This window comes from Xenopus laevis, chromosome 3L (assembly GCF_017654675.1).
Source record: "Xenopus laevis strain J_2021 chromosome 3L, Xenopus_laevis_v10.1, whole genome shotgun sequence".
Taxonomy (NCBI): Eukaryota; Metazoa; Chordata; class Amphibia; order Anura; family Pipidae; genus Xenopus; species Xenopus laevis.
In genome coordinates, this window is record NC_054375.1 from 113,748,994 (window position 1) to 113,765,489 (window position 16,496).

A 16,496-nucleotide genomic window follows, 5' to 3' on the forward strand; every position below is an offset into this window, starting at 1 on the left:
TGAAAGCTCAATAAGGTACCACATGAAATCATAGTCACGTTCGTGCTGGCAGCAGAGTAGCTCCTCCTGAGAGGAAAAGGGAACTGTGCCTGTGAGGTGACAAGGTGGTGACAGTATTGTCCACCTATTGGCCCTTGTTATTGAAGTATTGCAACACCAACTGATGTACCAAAAGTTTTGAAATCATTTTTATAATGTTTGTTAAAAGCCACTACCACCAAAGGTGGCCCTGCTCTGAAAAAGTATTAGTCTGCACTCTAGGTGAATACTTACAGTATAAGGGGTTAACTAACTGTGTTAAATACACTTATATATTTTATAGCTTTTTTTAAAAATATTTTAATATTTTTTATTTTGTCTAGGAGCGTGAATGTGCGAAAAAAACATTAGAAAACATTAAAAATCACATTTCTGGAATTTTTCGGCCTAAATTTTCCGTGAGTATTATCATTACTATCAATAGTTACTTACTTATAGTAGAATTATGACTTTGACTAAATAGATGTCATTGTATAATGCTGTGGAGTATGTTGATGCTTTATAGATACATGTTAATCAGTGGCGTAACTATAGAGGAAGTAGAACCCTCTAAAGCTGAGGGGCCTACTTCCACTATAGTTGTTAGAAATCCCCCCTCCTCAGCCATTCTTTTAGCTACTTCAGCACAGGGTCAGGTTGGGAGTAAAAAGCAGTCCTGGCAAAGAATCAAAGCAGCTCACATATAAATGTGCAAGGCCCTGCCTACAAATGGCCAGGGTTCCCTCCTACAAGTTAAAAACAACATTGGTGCCCAGGGTCACCCCTACAAGTTTACAAATGCATTGGTGGGCAGGCCCATAAAAGTAAAAAACCTTTGGTGGTCAGGACCCACCTACAAGTTAAAAAAAAATGTTCAATGTTGATAAATTCAAGGTTATGCACTTTATCAAAAATAATATAAATGCAAGTTATACACTAAATGGCAGTGTGTTGGAGGTTTCCTTAACTGAGATGGATCTAGGGGTTTTTATAGATAACAAGTTGTCTAATTCCAGGCAGTGTCAATCTGTGGCTACTAAAGCAAATAAAGTTCTGTCTTGCATAAAAAAGGGCATTAACTCAAGGGTTGAAAACATAATTATGCCTCTTTATTGGTCCCTGGTAATGCCTCACCTTGAGTATGCAGTGCAGTTTTGGGCTCCGAGTGCAGAGACGTGCAACTAAATTGGTTAGAGGGATGGAAGACTTATATTATGAGGGTAGACTGTCAAGGTTGGAGTTGTTTTCTCTGGAAAAAAGGAGCTTGCAAGGGGACTTGATTACACTTTACAAGTACATTAGAGGACATTATAGACAAAGAGCGGGGGACATTTTTACCCATGAAGATGATCACCGTACCAGAGGCCACCACTTCAGACTAGAAGAAAAGAACTTTCATTTGAAGCAACGTAAGCGGTTTTTCACAGTGAGGACAGTGAAGTTTTGGAATGCCCTGCTGGATGATGTTGTCATGGCAGATTTTGTTAATGCCTGTAAGAGGGGTTTGGATGGTTTATTGGACAAGCATAATATCATAGGCTATTGTGATACTAAACTCTGTAGTTAATATAGATATTGGTTTATATAATTTATGTGAACGTATGGAGGGTTCAGTGTATGCATGTATGGATGCTGGGTTTCATTTGGAGGGGTTGGACTTAATGGAGTTTGGTCTTTTTTTCAACTCGATTTAACTATGTCACTATGTAAGTTGTCATAATGCTAATGTATCACCTTAACAGTGTGTAAATTGTACACCAGATCTTTTGTTAGATTGTATTTAATGTAATGTAGATACAGTTTCATTGTGGATGCTGAGTCGTTTGCAGGGGACTGATATGCTGGTACCTGCTTGTTTTGCCAGAATATCCTGTTTCTTGGGTGCTCAGTATTCAATGCTGTTCCAGACTCTTACCCAACATAGATTAGCTCTCTTTTAATGCATGTCAGGTTGATATAAGTGCTAAGTTATATACAGCACACACCCTCTACAGTATTTTTGTGGTTTAGCTTTATGTTTCTCTCCAGCATATCTGCCACACCTGACAAAGCAAAATGTTAAAACAAGTATCTGACAAATGGCAGACCCCTCATTTCATGATTAAAATGTGCTGCAAGGCACTTGCTCACTAGTAGAGATGTCGCGAACTGTTCGCCGGCGAACTTGTTCGCACGAACATCGGGTGTTCGCGCTCGCCGGAAGTTCGCGAACGTCGCGCGACGTTCGCCATTTTGGGTTCGCCATTGTTGGCGCTTTTTTTTGCCCTCTCACCCCAGACCAGCAGGTACATGGCAGCCAATCAGGAAGCTCTCCCCTGGACCACTCCCCTTCCCTATAAAAACCGAAGCCCTGCAGCGTTTTTTCACTCTGCCTGTGTGTGCTGAAGAGATAGTGTAGGGAGAGAGCTGCTGCCTGTTAGTGATTTCAGGGACAGTTGAAAGTTTGCTGGCTAGTAATCGTTTTGATACTGCTCTGTTATTGGAGGGACAGAAGTCTGCAGGGGTTTGAGGGACATTTAAGCTTAGGTAGCTTTGCTGGCTAGTAATCTACCTTCTACTGCAGTGCTCTGTATGTAGCTGCAGTGGGCAGCTGTCCTGCTTCTGATCTCATCTGCTGACTGCTGCAATAACAGTAGTCCTTGTAAGGACTGCTTTTATTTATTTTTTTGTTGTTTTACTACTACTACTACTACTACTATAAGATCCCAGTGCTATTAGTCTAGCAGTGTTGGGGAGTGGGACTGGTGTGCTAATCTGCTGCTCCTAGTAGTTCAGCAGCACCAACTTTAATTTTTTTTTTTTAATATTCATTTTTTTTTTATTTTACTTTTTTTATTTTACTACCGCTGTAGTAGTGTATAAGTTGACCTTTTAGGCATTATTTGCCCTGTAGGCATTATTTGCACACTGTTTTCTTCAACCCGCCATCTAGCTGTGTGACCTTGTTCACATTCTGTCTAAATATCCATAATATTACCGTCTCCAGAAAAAACACCGGAGTGACTTTTTTCAAGCAGCCATAATATATTTTACGTAATCCGTATCCACCGCTGTTGTAGTGTATATGTTGACCTTGTAGGCATTATTTGCACACTGTTTTCTTCAACCCGCCATCTAGCTGTGTGACCTTGTTCACATTCTGTCTAAATATCCATAATATTACCGTCTCCAGAAAAAACACCGGAGTGACTTTTTTCAAGCAGCATTCATATATTTTACGTAATCCGTATCCACCGCTGTAGTAGTGTATACGTTGACCTTGTAGGCAGTATTTGCACAGTGTTTTCTTCAACCCGCCATCTAGCTGTGTGAGCTTGTTCACATTTTGTCTAAATATTGATAATATTATCGTCTCTAGAAAAACCACTTGAGTTACTTTTTTTCAAGCAGCATTCATATATTTTACGTAATCCGTATCCACCGCTGTAGTAGTGTATACGTTGACCTTGTAGGCATTGTTTGCCCAGTTTTTTTGGCCGCAGCCACTGAAGCACAGAGGCCAGAAAAAATATGCCATATAAATGCTGAAAATAGTCATTTTTTGCCATACGTTGACTCAACGTATATGGCAAAAAATGACTATTTTCAGCATTTATATGGCATATTTTTTCTGGCAACTGTGCTTCAGTGGCTGCGACCAAAAAAACTGGGCAAACAATGCCTACAAGGTCAACGTATGGCAGTTGTTTAAAGAGAACAGTAGATTACTAGCCAGGAAAGCTACCTAAGCTAAAATGTCCCTCAAATCCCTGCAGACTTCTGTCCCTCCAATACAGAGCAGTATCAAGCAGATTACTAGCCAGCAAACTTACTATCATCTGTCCCTGAAATCACTAACAGCTCTCCCCCTACACTATCTCTTCCAAGCACACACAGGCAGATTTTTCAGATACATTTTTGCCCTTGATCCCCCTCTGGCATGCCACTGTCCAGGTCGTTGCACCCTTTAAACAACTTTAAAATCATTTTTCTGGCCAGAAATGTCTTTTCTAGATGTTAAAGTTCGCCTTCCCATTGAAGTCTATGGGGTTCGCGAACCGTTCGCGAACCGCTCGCATTTTTGCGCAAGTTCGCGAATATGTTCGCGAACTTTTTTTCCGACGTTCGCTACATCCCTACTCACTAGAAGCTTTGTTTGTGCTTGAACCTCCTTCCACACAGGTTAGCAGCATTGCTAATATAGTTTCTATTAAGTAAGGTGAGGCAATATTACAACATTGGGGAGGGGGAAGATGGCATAATATTAAATACTTGCAGTTCTGGAAATGTCACTGGTTAAAACTAAAACTCACAGTGCACAACAGCATTTCCCCACTCTGTTTTTGCTTTTCTTTTGTGTAGTCATTTATATATGTCATCTCCATCATTGTGTTGCCACTTGGTACACAAAATCTCAACATACACCTTAATATGAGTAGCAAACTTTCTTTTTTATCTTACAAAACCTAGTTATGAGGAGGCATACAATGCATTATTTGTTTATCCTCACATACCCTGTTACTGCTACAGGAGAATAAATTGGGTCACACTGTTCCCAGTGATTCTTTATCTGATTCATTTAAATGCAATGCTGATTTCTAAGTCTTAAAATAGATGTACAAACATAACATTCACCAAGCTTTGTGCGGCAAGGCCACTAACTGAGATTGGAGCTGCTACACAGACGTTCTGTTGCTCAAGGGTCGTTGGGGAAAACACCATATGGAGATATGACTGGGTAACCAACAAATGAACTCGATCAGTCGTTTGGTATATAGAATAAAGAATCATTAACATGGTGACTAAATTCTATTATTAGGACAGCAGATTGGCCCTGCATGTAAAGACACTAGTCAGGACCATTCAGGGTCATCATTCTTTGCCACTGTCATTTTATTTATATCTTCAAATTGACTACATTATCATCAATTTAAGACAAAACAAACAACATTTTTTTCACACAAATCAATGAAAATACCAGTATTCATGGTAAGAGGATATCTGTTCCAGTTGTTCTTTGACCATAAGCATTCCATGAATCATACAAAACCCTGTATGTAACCACGTTGTTTGTACATTGATGGCAGCTTAACACTTGTCCTCATTTATTGGCTATTTGGTAGGGGCTACCAAATTTAATACATTTAATACATTTAATTGTGGCTCACGAGTAAAATTGGGGACCCCTGCTCTAAGGTTTGGCCACTAAAGGGGCCCTTAGTGTATTGGAGGGAGTAATTCTCCTTTACCTGGATCAAAGCATACCCCTAGCTTTCCCAAGTTTGGCCATTAGATGACAGATTGCTATAATATAAAAAGGAAAGACATGCAGCTCTAGAGGCTTTTTGCCAGAGACTCCCCTAAGTCAACTGTGGAGTACCTTATTCGTGCAGGATTTAGTAAAGAGCAGCTAGATCCTGTCATATGTCTCTCTAGGAGAGCAGGCCAAGTTTAGGGCTACCTATATGAGCAGTTCTTGGCTCCACCAAGGAGTTTAGAAAGGATTAGATTCAGATTTTGGCCTAGTAGTCAGGGAACCAGTATGCAGGGTATAGGGATTAGGTCGATTCCCACCTGGGTTCCACTTCAGAGGTGTCCCCCGAGAAAAACAAAAGGAAATCTTTATTCAAACAATATAATGCCAAAAAGTGATCCAAGACACTTCATCCCACTGGTGCTGATCATTTCCTAACATCCCACATAAACTAAATAGCACTCAATCCGGCAATACATGGGCGGAACAATCCAATTTATTAATATCGGACCCCCAAAAAGAAAAGCCCCAGTTCTGAAAAAATGTATCTAATAAATACAATCGCCAAAAATGTAGTTACCAAATGGGGTGAATGGGGTTATACTTATCACTCTACACTAGAATAATAGAGATGTAGGAGTAACAGGGGAGTAGAGTCCATCACTCCACACGTATCACTTCTCAAAGGCTTTGTCAGGAGTAATTTGCATATTCTCACACATCTTTAAATAGAGAAAAGAGGAGCAATACACATTTTTGACCACTAGGCTAGACCATTTTGTTATTACAAAATGTCAACTTAAGGTGGCCATACATGGATAGATCCGCTCGTTTGGCGATGTCGCCAAATGAGCGGATCTCCCTCCGATATGCCCACCTTGAGGTGGGCAATATCGGGCAGATCCGATCGTGGGCCCTAGGGCCCAACGATCGGATCCTAGCATTCGGTAAACGGGCGGTCGGATCGCGGGACCGCATCAACGAACAGATGCGGCCGCGATCCGACGGGATTTTCTGTCCCATCCGATTGAGATCTGGCCGACTTTCGGCCAGATCTCGATCGGGGAAGCCCGTCGGGGGCCCCCATACACGGGCCAATAAGCTGCCGACACAGTCTGTCGGCAGCTTTTATCGGCCCGTGTATGGCCACCTTTAGGCAACTCTGAAACTGCAAGCTAAGCAACTACACTTTTTAATAGAAGCTAGGAGGGGGTAAGAAAATAATCATAGGAGATGAGGGTTCATTGTTCTGAACGGATTGACTGTTGCAGTGTGAATCAAAGTAAAGGTGGCCATACATGGATAGATCCGCTCGTTTGGCGATGTCGCCAAACGAGCGGATCTCCCTCCGATATGCCCACCTTGAGGTGGGCAATATCGGGCAGATCCGATCCTAGCATTCGGTAAACGGGCGGTCGGATCGCGGGACCGCATCAACGAACAGATGCGGCCGCGATCCGACTGGATTTTCTGTCCCATCCGATCGAGATCTGGCCGACTTTCGGCCAGATCTCGATCGGGGAAGCCCGTCGGGGGCCCCCATACACGGGCCAATACACGGGTCTGTCGGCAGCTTTTATCGGCCCGTGTATGGCCACCTTAAGCTTCCATATCTTACTTATGGTTATGAACTCTTCAAGGGTCATTCAAGCTAATTTAGTTTTCCTTTGACTGAGACTTGTGGTAGGGAATTTACAAAAGTCTGGTTGCACACGTAGTATCACTGGACAGTTCTCTGAGACCTTGAGTCACAAAGCACAATTTTTCTAGAAGAGATAATAAATGCTAATTTTAACATGATTTGAATAATTATTCTATTTTATATGTGCAATGCCCAATAACTTTTTCAGTGTCTAAAATCTAGGTATTTTCAAAGAAATTTACCTGGCCAACTTAGTTTTTAGAATAGAAATAGCAGGGAAGCTATAATTCTTCAGTAATGTTCTTTTTCCTAATCCCTGTTTACTTTAACCTCTCCCTCTTTTCTCTCACCCAGTTGCCTCCTCTTTTGCCTTTGGTCCCAGATGTCCAGAAACCTCTCAGCCAACAGAACTGGTACCATGGTGCCATACCTCGCACTGAAGTCATAGGACTGTTGGTGAAAAGTGGGGATTTCCTTGTCCGGGAGAGCCAGGGCAAGCAAGAATATGTGCTGTCTGTACTATGGGATGGACAACCACGACATTTTATCATTCAGAATGTAGATGTGAGTTACATTACAATATGCCAATATGTTATTTTGACATCATTAGTAGCAATTATTTGCCTAGGCTTTTGTTTAAGACCTTACTCATTCTTGTTTAAAAGTTGCAAAACGCAAAAACAAGCACAAAGCATGATGTGGGTGCCAAGGCGCTTCACAGCCCTGTACTTTGTGCCTCGTGGGGACCAACACTAATGGGTACATGTGCATGTAGCCCTTGCATCTGGCATTAGTAGATGAACCTTAGGTCTACATATGCTATTATTCCACAGTAAGTAACAAGTAAAAATAACAAAGAAGAGAATGGAAGTTTAAGAGAAGAAGTTGTGATGTTTCACTAATGACTGACTATGGTGCCACACAAATTATAGCTTGTTAGGTTGTTACGTCACTTGAACCTGGCAAGTACCCTATCCAGAGGTACCATCATTGAGACGTACCATTCTGTTTATGTTTAGGAGCCCTGTCCTTATCGACTTCATATGCTGGCATCAAGAACAGAGCAGCTGTGCTCCCACCAGGGCTGAATTTTTAATCTGTCACAAATTACATAGAACACCAATGTCCCAGGTACAAGCCCTGGGTAAATTAGCAATAAGGGGTGTGATATTGCTTATAGCACCTGTGGCTAGAACTTTAAGAAAATGGCCCCTATAGTTTTTGTGGGATTACCTACCTATGGTGGTAAAAAAGTTTCTGTTGTGCATCATTGGTGAATGAATATGAATGTCTATGTGTTCCTATTTAATGGTTATTAGATGTATTCATTTGGAGGGAGGTGTTTGACATGGCCAGGTGGTAATAAGATCTTTCCACTACTCTCTCTTGTTAGCAATATGGTTTTCTTATTGATACTCAAGTCAGAATTCTCCCTAGTTAGCATACAGTGGCTTATTTTACTTTGTCATTGATAGAACCTTTACAGGTTAGAAGGAGAAGGCTTTCCAACTATCCCATTCCTGATTGATCATTTCCTCAAAACCAAGCAAGCTGTGACAAAAAAGAGCGGTGTTATCATAAATAAAGCTGTTGTTAAGGTAAGTGTCTGGAGGCAATGAATGTAGCTGGAACAGCATTTTTTTCACATGCTTGTATCATTGTATGTCCTCCAGTCAAAGAGGCAAATGGAAGTATGATCCTCTTCAATATCTCTGCCTCTAGTTCTCTTTTACTGTCTACAGATATGATGCATGCTTTTTAAAGTACTGACTGATATGTCTATTTTGTCACAATTCTGCAATACTGCTCTGATAAAATGGACCTTTCTGCTTTTGGCAACAGGACAAATGGGTGCTGGAGCATGAAGAAGTCATACTGGGAGAAAGAATTGGAAAGGTAAGCATAGTGCTTTACTTTTGTTCTGGAACTGCTCAGTTGCTTGGTATTTTCTTTACAATTTTTTTTGACTGGCAGATTTTTAAAAGAGTTGGTCTATCAGTATCATTCTCAAAATTTAGCATTTTTCCAGTGACCATCATCCTTTGCCCTACTTCCTTTCTAGCCATTTTTTTGTTACTCTGTAGTCCCAGTGCCCCAGGGTTTAAAGCCAAACTTTTTGCAACGAGGGCCAGATTTGGTGAGGTGAAAATGTGTGGAGGCCGACCATTCAGCTTGACATTGAGCCTGACACGATATCCCTTCCGAGGTAGCTAACTAGTGATTTAGGCCCTAAATGAGTAATAAAAAGTACCCCATATCCAAGACCCCATATTGTGTTGCTTTGTTACAATTGCTTTTTAACCCCATTGGAACAATAGGATGTGGGCCCTGCTTTTTTAATCCCTTCCAGACCCCACTTTGCTCATCCTGGAGCCCTATTTCACTTGACCTCCTGCTCCAATTTCACTTCCCCATCCTAGCAGCTTCTTACTCCCCCCTTCTCTTCATACCGGACCTCTCCTCTTCACCCACCTCCACCATTCTGTCCCTTTCACTTCTCACTCACACTACCGACCCCCCTCCTGTCCAGGCAGCACTTGGAAGATGGCTGCTAAGAAGCAACAAAATGTTGATCATATTTAAATGCTGCCATCTCAGGGCCATCGCTGCTCCCTGCTGCGCTGCGCCGAGTGTGCGTGTGCATGCAAGCATGAGTGCACTGTTTTCTACAGGCGTCGGATCCTTCTTCTGGCCAGTCGCGTCAGGAAGAGGAGCCACGGGGTGATGTGCAAACAAACCCTACATGCAGACGCAGCGCACGCCGCAAGTGCCAGCCAACTGCCATGTGACCGGGTCCCCCATTACAGGTACCCAATAGCACTCACGCAGAATGTAGAGGCTGGCTCTGGCACAGGATGCCAGATGTAATTAGAGGGCCAAGGGCCCACCAATGCCGGGGCCCACCAATGCCGGGGCCCACCGGTTCATTACCTGGTGCCCCGGCAGGCCAGTCCGACCCTGTGTGTGTGGGCCATATTTTGGTATACTTTTGAAATTTGCTGCGGGCCAATTAAAAATGGATCGTGGGCCATAGTTTGGACACCCCTGGTTTAAAGAGTTGACAACACAATCTTTCTTTTGCCTTTCCTGATAAGAACATATTTTCCTAGGCTTCTTTCTTCCTGCCTTATTGATTGATTCTTAAACAGATGATGTGATCATGTGTACTTTGGCAAACATGTGTACTTTGGCAAACATTTTCTGAAGTGCACATGATTCCGAGAAACAAGCAACCAAGCTAGGCGTGTTGTAGATTATACTATGCCAGTGAATGTCATTTTCTTTAGCACAGACGTGACAGAAAGGGAATGATCAAAGAAGTGATTGGAGGCCACAACCTTTTGGAATTGTAAAACTTTGCAGAAGGGAACATAATCCAAGCAGGGATCATTCAAGACCAGGGACTGCAACCAAAATGGGGAGGGTCAGACTCCTTAATAATCAGAAAGATGTCTGTAAAGGTGAACTTAGTATTAGTCAGTATAATGGTGCATGCTTCCTGAAATTATTCCCTTGTCTTTTTTGGGACACTAAACTCCAGATCGCTACAAGTTTATAGCAGTTCTGAGGGTAAGTAAACTAAAGGGTCAATCACTTATCCAAGTGCAGCGTGAATACTGTAATTTCAAACACAATTTGCCATGTTTTGTTTTACCCAGAATTTAGTGTTTTTCCTACCTTTCTAGTGTAATTGTGGGTGTGAGAGTGAGTTGTGTCCAACAAATGTACTAAATGATCTGTCCAACTTTCTCACAACCTTTCTGCTTTCAAAAGATCTCTTAAAACACACTTATTAAGAGAAGCCTGCCCTCACGCTACTTAACTACCAAATGCAATACCACATGTACTACCACGTCGCTCACCCACTTAATTCCGGTCTTGCCCGCTCCCATACCTTGTGTCTTATTTCCTTCCCTTTAGATTGTAAGTTCTTTTGCACAGGGCCTTCTTCACCTTTTGTACCTGTATTGGTTGTGATGTATGTAACTCCATATGTTCTACGTATTTAATTCATGTGATTTAGTTGTATAAACACATTTACTTTACAGCGCTGCTGAATATGTTGGCCCTCAATAAATACATGTTGATAATAATAATAATAATAATGCAGCACAACGCACATTATGCTTTCATTTTGACACAATTGCCCTAAAAATGTTGTGACAGTGCTGTTATTTATGCAGCTTGAAATTCTTTAGGCACAAATCCGTTTTGCTTAAACAGGCCACAGTGTGAAACATGTAGCTATCGCCACATTCGTTGGTGGTAGCCCCAGGATCAGAGGAAGCAGACCCTGCATTTGCAAGGGGGCCCAGGAAGTATAGGGGCCCCATGAGGCCAGTGCAAAGCTTAACGTTATGGAACTGCAAGGAGTGTGTTTGGACACAAGTATCTTTAAAGAATGGCAACAATTTGTGCATCAACTGCATCCATTTTTGCGAGACTGCAACTGTGGTTGCTGCTGTAAAAGAGCTATAAAAAGTATACTACAAATTAATACTGCACTCTTTTGAGATATTCAGGGGATCATTTAGTTAACCTTTTTTTAATACAAAGCAAATCTTTGAAAAATGTGGGTTCGTATATCATAGTATATTGAGGTCTTCATAATGTATAATAAGAGTTGCACAAAGTACCTCAGTAATTGGTATTGCCCAACTCGACGCAACGATCAAATCAAAAGCCAGATGTATGAAACCCTATTTAGAGTGATTCAGGTGTTCAAATATTTTGCTTAACTTTGTTTTAAAATGTGCATAAGTGTAAGCTTTACAGAGCTAGTAAAAAGCTAGAATAAAATGTCCTTGTTTAACTGTGTCAACTCCAACCTTTCTATTTCACATACACGTGGGGGATTGTTTGTATGGCAGTAGCTACAATTTACATAACCCTTTACCCTGTATGTAACTCTTTCCTAGGTACTGTATATAAAATTGCTTCCTGCCTGCAGCAAAATGTACATTTACAATTGTTTTTACCCTACAGGGAAATTTTGGTGAAGTATTCAGCGGACGCATTCGTGCTGATAACACACCAGTGGCAGTAAAAAGCTGTCGGGACACACTGCCGCCAGACTTAAAGGACAAGTTTCTAATGGAAGCCAGGTTAGTACTATTAGTGGTTTATAGCTAACCTTCTGGAATGGATTTGTCTTTCAAGCCACTCAACTTATAGCATTATGCATGCAGCAGCAGCAGCCCTCCACACATGAGCCACCCACAAAGGCAAAAAATATTATTCAGAGATCTGAAACATCAGTAAATAAGAGTTCCTTTTGAGCATTAGATAGTATTAAGTTGGATCACATGTGATAAGACACTCATTTATTGAAACCTTTGTATTTTTATATGTGATAAAGGGAGTAAAAGTAGTAAAAAATATGTTCCAAGCAAATAGAAATGGAAAAATTATGTTGCCCACCCTGAAGTACAGTCTTTATTGGATTTTTGTTCCATACAGGAAAGAGCTGCTTATTGCTGTAATTGCAATCTCAATATTCACTGAATAAAGGCAAGGCTGTAACTGTAACTCCTGATGACATGATCGTGTGATGTTCTTTATCGGGGTGCCCAAAAGGTAGATTGGGATCTACCAGTAGACCTTTAGCTGGTGATCAGTAGATCTCAAGTCACTGTCAGCAAACAGCTTGTCTAAACCACCCTCCTGTTTCATGCTTTTCATTCAGATATTTATTATGTGTTATGTTAAGGTTACACATGTGTGTGTGTGTGTATATATATATATATATATATATATATATATATATATATATATATATATATATATATATATATATAATTTTTTTCCATAAATTAACATTTAAGTAATATTATCCATAAAATGCTAACAATTAGTGATGGCAAATCTGTCCTGTTTCGCTTCGCAGAAAAATTCGCGAAACGGGACAGATTCTACTAAGAATGCTTTTATGGATGTCGATCGTAATGTAAAGTATGGCACTCCTGGACTACATCTCTGTGACAAAAGTACTGATTTTTTTGGGCTCAGTCCTTTATAGGCAGTAAGGCAGGTGTATCTAAAATAACTACCTTTAAAGGGGTGGTTCATCTTTAAGTTAACTTTAAGCATATCATAGACTGGCCAGTTCTAGTTCAACACTCTGAGAAAGTGCCATAGGGCATGAAACGCGTCAGTGGTGATTGTCATGCACTGTACCGAAGCTAACAAATTTTAATGGAACCAATAAAGTAACATATCCTTAAAATTTGAAATCGTGTTAAATATATACGCATGTGTGATGTAGATTAGAGTTCCTAAGCCAGGAACCCGGATTCTAAGACATGTGACGTCTGGAGCCAATCGGAGATCCTGCACACTGAAGTGAAAGTTTGTTACTGGCCAGTTCTAAGCAACTTTTCAATTGTCTTCATTTGTTATATATTTAGAATTATTATCTTCTTCTGACTCTTTCTCACTTTCAAATAGGGGTCACTGACCCTATCTAAAAAACAACTGCACTGTAAAGCTACAAATCTAGTGTTATTGCTTCTTTATTTTACTACCTGCACCCAAGTGGAAACAATGCTTCCGGGTTCAGGCAGACCAGGAGCGGAAGAGCAGCGGATTTTCCAACTGAGGTGAAACACAGGCGGAGATCCACCGTTGTCTGGCCCTGGCCTAGATGATTCCTCTATAGTGTTGTAAACTTCCCCTCATCTGTGCAGGAATTGATACCCAGACTGATAAGAGAATCAGACTGTTACACACTGAGTGAATCGTTTAATGGCGCGTGCCTAATTGCTCTTGTGTATTCTCAATGAGAGTGAGTTAGAGAAGCAGACTCTCTAGCTGAGAGGAGATGTGCTGAAGCCCAACATGTCAGTGATTCATTATGCAACTCATTTGTTATCCTATTTTTGTTTGTGTGAAAAAGGCAATTTGAGACTCTATTTCCCAAGCCAGTAACCAAGCAATCTGGAGAGGCATTTAGCACTTCATTGTGTATGAGAGGAAAACGCAGGGTCATAAAACAATGCATCAGCTCATTTGTTTAACTAACAAATGAAAAGAAAGTAAGCACAGTGCAGAAATAATGACATGAACAAAAGCAATTAGTACGTTTGCTTCCTTGGCCAGGCAAAAGAGGGAGTTGTGAATCATTTAACTGTATAAAAATCTACGAGGCTTTGTGAGTCTAGATCAGGAATTAATCATGGCAAATATACAGGGCACTTGGGAACACAGATTTAAATATTCATGCTCCATAGGTTGGAAATATGATTAAATACAAGTAGCAAAGCTCACAATAAACCAGATGGAATGTAGGTGGTGGTGGGGGTGAGGTATATTACTGCTAAAGGCAAAAAGGAAGAGTGGATATCATTTGCCCTGGCCTGCAAACGACTACATGATCTGACCTTGTTCATGTGCCATTGTGACAGCAGGGGATTTGTCTTACAGGACTGCAGGGCGGCAGGTGCAGGAAAACAAGGAGATAACTACCTGCCCCTTGTAATAAATCAAAAGCATCTCTCGTGTTTCATTGCTTTCCTTGTTGCTTTGCAGTGTTAGTTCTAGGTTTGATTCCCATGGACAAAAGGTGAGGCTTGATGATGTCATTGTTCAACTTCATCTACTATATAAAACTATGTAAATTAATTCATCCTGAAAGAAGCGCAGAGCAATAAATGGAAATAATTGGAACGCTACTCTTGCAGGGACAAGAAGCTAAATATATCCCCAGCATGCCAACCTGACTTTATGCTCAGTATATCTGTAGCCAACAATTGCAATTACATCTAGACTTGTCCTGACACTCCATCTTACCACTGAGCAGCCTGTTCCTACTTCTTATCAAGCATTGCATTCAGCCTTCATAGCATTATCATTTAAGTCTCTTAAACATAAATGCAGGCTCATTAGAATTCAGCGTCCATGCTCTTTAACATAATTCTACTCTCATTAACATTCTACTTTTTATTTTATTAATGTATTTCCAAACCCATTGATATTCTAATTACAGGTTCCCTGACATTTAAATCCCAACATTTTTTTTGTTGGTTAATAGATGTTTCTTTGAAGTACTTTTTATTTTAAATATGCACCTCATAACTTAGAGATGCCATGTGCTAATCTGATATGCATCAATTATTTCTGTGAGTCCCATGCCTTTAATTTATGGGCCCCAAGGTAGAAAAGCCTCCATCTTGAGAGTGCTTGCCTACAAAAATATTACAGTTTCTTTGGACAGCACTTGACATCATTCTCTGGCCCAATGTGTTTACAATCTAAGGTAAATATCACATTCACACACACTAGGTTTAATTTAATGAAAAGCCAGTTAACCCCTTCATGTGGGAGGAAACTAAAGTACCTGGAGGAAACCCATACAAACTGCAGGTAGTTCCTGGATGGAAACAAACCCATGAGCCAGCACTGTAGTGCTAACCGTTGCCATAACAAAGTGATCTGCTAATGATTCTCATTTCAGCATCACCAGATGTTTTAACTGAAGTTGTCCCAGATTTTACATTCTCAGACTATCATACTCAGTTTGGGTGCATACATATATCTATGTACGCTTTAGAATCAAAATAATCCTCTTTGCTGCATGCTGCCAAATTCTAGCTGGCCAATGTTAATAGCCCAGCCTGTCTCACTGGTTTGGAAATTCTTCAGTTTTACAGACTAGTCTATGCCCTGCAGGTTGGCACTAGGTGAGGCATTGTCATGTTGGATTGAAGGCATAGCTGTGCTTATATACAGATTATGGATATTTAGCATCCCTGCCTTTTGATGTTATTGTAGTACAGCTCCCAACATTCCTCTTTACCCTTTGAAAGGCCACATGTAAAGGTGTCCATACACGGGCCGATAAAAGCTGCCGACAGACCGTGTCGGGAGCTTATTGGCCCGTGTATCGGGCCCCCCGACGGGCTTCACTGATCAAGATCTGGCCGAAAGTCGGCCAGATCTTGATCGGATGGGACAAAAAATCCCGTCGGATCGCGGCCGCATCTATTCGTTGATGCGGTCCCGCGATCCGACCGCCCATTGCTATTCGTTAGGATCGTTGGGCCCTACGATCGGATCAGCCCGATATTGCCCACCCCAAGGTGGGCATATCAGGGAGAGATCCGCTCGTTTGACGACATCGCCAAACGAGCGGATCTCTCAGTGTATGGGCACCTTTAGACATTTATTCCATAGATCAGTTGTCCCCAACCAGTGGCTCATGAGCAACATGTTTCTCACCATCTCCTTGGATGTTATTTTTGAAGGAAAGTTTTGGTTGTATAAAAACCAGGTATACTACCAAACAGAGCCTCCTGTAGACTGACAGCCCACGTAGAGACTACCAAATGGCCAATAACAGCACTTATATTGATCACCCAGGAACATTTTTCATGTTTGCATTGCTCCACAATTCTTTTTACATCTGAATGTTGGGGACCCCTGCCATAGATAGATTAAATTTAAGCAACATTGGCCACATCAGTATTTCAGGCAGAATTCTTTATCATGTGTCACACTACAATAAATATGAAATGCAGTAATGAACTGTTAATTTATTACACGTTTCAGCATTTCTTATGTACAGGTACAGTAGATGCATACCAACCGGCTTGTACACTTTGTGAT

The 16,496-nt window shown here is 41.1% G+C and overlaps 1 protein-coding gene across 1 annotated transcript in view; it reads left to right on the forward strand.

Moving 5' to 3' along the window:
• The window catches only part of fes.L (FES proto-oncogene, tyrosine kinase L homeolog), a 73,571-nt gene that overhangs the window by 44,280 nt on the left and 12,795 nt on the right, over nt 1-16,496 (forward strand). The window contains exons 10-14 of the mRNA XM_018253172.2: nt 363-437; nt 7,248-7,457; nt 8,369-8,491; nt 8,736-8,789; nt 11,880-11,998. Of these exons, the coding sequence (XP_018108661.1) occupies nt 363-437; nt 7,248-7,457; nt 8,369-8,491; nt 8,736-8,789; nt 11,880-11,998 (581 nt within the window). The remainder of the gene's footprint in view (nt 1-362; nt 438-7,247; nt 7,458-8,368; nt 8,492-8,735; nt 8,790-11,879; nt 11,999-16,496) is intronic.